The following is a 2,345-nucleotide window of genomic DNA, read 5'->3' as shown; positions in this document are numbered from 1 at the left end:
ACAGCAACAACAGTGGCAACAACTCCACTAATAGTAATGACTGATCAATTATCACCTTTGAAGTTTTAAGTATTTTTTCACTTTTGCATGCCCAAAACCTCTAACCTTTAATGTAACTATATACACACTATATTCATACTGAGTAAGACATTTTATGATTTGACTTTCTTGGTAAACTTTACATATAAAGACAAATTAGTGAATTCAGATGCATGGTGCATTTTTTATGTTTGCATTGTTTATGTTTTTATATTGGGTTAGTTAATAATGAGAAGGGGAGAACATGATATGTAAGGGCTGAAAAAGTTACAATTTGCTAGTGAATGTTGAAAACCAGGACATTTGTTGATGATTGTCCAGACTTGGGACACACAGCTTGAATCTGGGACAATTCTGGACTAACCAGGGAGTCTGGTGACTGTATTTCTTGGCTTTCTTTCTTTCTTTTTTTCTTTCTTAGCATTTTAAATTGAAAAAGCAAAATGTTGATGTTTAGTGATTAGTGTTTAGCTGACTTGAGTCCTACCTCTAGTGGCATGTTGGACAGAGCTCCATAGCTAGCATCATGAGTTATGGAGATTTTGTAGGTTGCCTTCTTGTTGGGTTCATCAAAGCAGGGAAAGGACTTGCGAGCATCTGTCGGCTCATGATCAGTCGCAGCAATCTTTCTGGTGATCAAATGGAGAACATATTATTGCAGAAAGTGTTTGCTTTACATCCTTTTCCCCATTAGCTGCAACTATAGCAGCTACTCTTCCTGGAGTCCACACACAACAAAATATACATATAAAACAAGACATATACCACATGTAAAAAGTCTCACTTATATTTTGAGGCCAAGACTTCTTCTGCCGTTTGATTAGTAACTTGATGAGGAGAATGATGACAAAGATATATTTCAGCAAATTTAGATAGACTTTTTACAAAAGATAATAAAAAGCTAAGTTGTCGTCAGATGAAATGCAAGATTGCATTTTGGCCAATACGTTCTGCCTCTTTGGCTCTCCACATGGACTGTTTGCCTGCACGCAACCAAAGCCCACTCAAACATGATTGGTCAACGCTACTCTGACAACAAACAGAAAACATAACACTTCCGATGTCAAACTCTTGCCTACAGATTGTGCATTCATATGTTTAAAGAGATGACCCTGACCAAGCCTGATCCCTGAGGAACTTCTTTCCTTAGCTACCCTTACCAAAACCTAACCTTTTAAGGGAAAATCTGTCTTTTGAGTAACTGAATAGGACATATCCCCCAAACACTTGAAATGTGGCTCGAATTATTATAGTTTTCATGCTGGCAAAAAGATATCAAAGGGCCCATAGAAACTTCTGTTGCGTAATCCACATCTCTGGTGTCCATCAACATACTCAGTATGAGGCAGTGTATTTATCCAATGAAACAGTGATTGTTTGGAACGTACAGGAATGAAGTGGTTTGTGTCTCTGGAGGGGTTTCTAAAAGTCTCTATGGAAGTTATGGTAATTTTTTTCTGCAGTCTAAACATGTGTCACCATTGCAATCCATTGTAACTGACATGTATCTAAGCTGAGCCCAGCTGCTCTCCATGAAGGAGCAAACTACAGCTACAGCTTAAGAGTGATTATTTCTGGATCAATTCAGCTAAATGCATATCTTAGTATTAACTCCAAAAAAATGCATCAACTTATCTAAGATCAAATTTACTAAACAATCCCACCTCAAGGTTCACTGATAACTTTTCTTGCAGTTTTTCCACCACATCGCAGTCTTCGTCAATGGATGGAGTTTGCTCATGGAAATGGAAATGGAAACAGCTTAGTAGACTTCATCCCTATCATCTGTATGACAACTGGGCCATGTGATTCAGTTGAAGCTCCAGAAAAACCTGGACCATCAAATTAGTATTTCCAAGCTCAAAAATAAACCTTCAAGCTTGTAAAGTACCATAATGTCAATTTTTGTTAAATATGTTATGAAAATGTGTGAAATGTGTGGTCTTGTGAGATATATTAACCAAATTAAATGATCATGGAGTGCTGCTGGGAAGATGTATTTTTGTCAGCTAGTCCAGAAGTTAGCATTATCATGGTCCCTTCGGCAAAAAAACAATGGGATTTTTTCTCACATGTTTTTCTCACACAAACTTTACAACTTTTAGATTTTAATTACAAGATTTAATCAAGTTGGTAGTTTAGTGGTGGTGACGTTGAAGTCATGCAACTGTAATGTAGTTAGATTATAGCCTAAGCTTTTTACTTCTGGTGATCGCATTTACGCTTTAGAAATCATAAAAGTTAATTTGTGAAGATTATCTTGCTGAACAGCAAGATATAAACTAACTACATTACAGTTGCATGAC

At 36.7% G+C, this 2,345-nt stretch overlaps 1 protein-coding gene across 1 annotated transcript in view; it reads right to left on the bottom strand.

The window, feature by feature from the left end:
* enpep (glutamyl aminopeptidase) overlaps nt 1-2,345 on the bottom strand; it is a 21,533-nt gene that overhangs the window by 15,887 nt on the left and 3,301 nt on the right. Inside the window, exon 2 of the mRNA XM_035674495.1 lies at nt 527-668. Coding sequence (XP_035530388.1) covers nt 527-668 — 142 coding nt within the window. The remainder of the gene's footprint in view (nt 1-526; nt 669-2,345) is intronic.

This window comes from Morone saxatilis, unplaced genomic scaffold (assembly GCF_004916995.1).
Source record: "Morone saxatilis isolate NCDOM2014 unplaced genomic scaffold, NCSU_SB_2.0 Contig3, whole genome shotgun sequence".
Taxonomy (NCBI): Eukaryota; Metazoa; Chordata; class Actinopteri; family Moronidae; genus Morone; species Morone saxatilis.
This window is presented reverse-complemented; position numbering and strand designations above follow the sequence as displayed.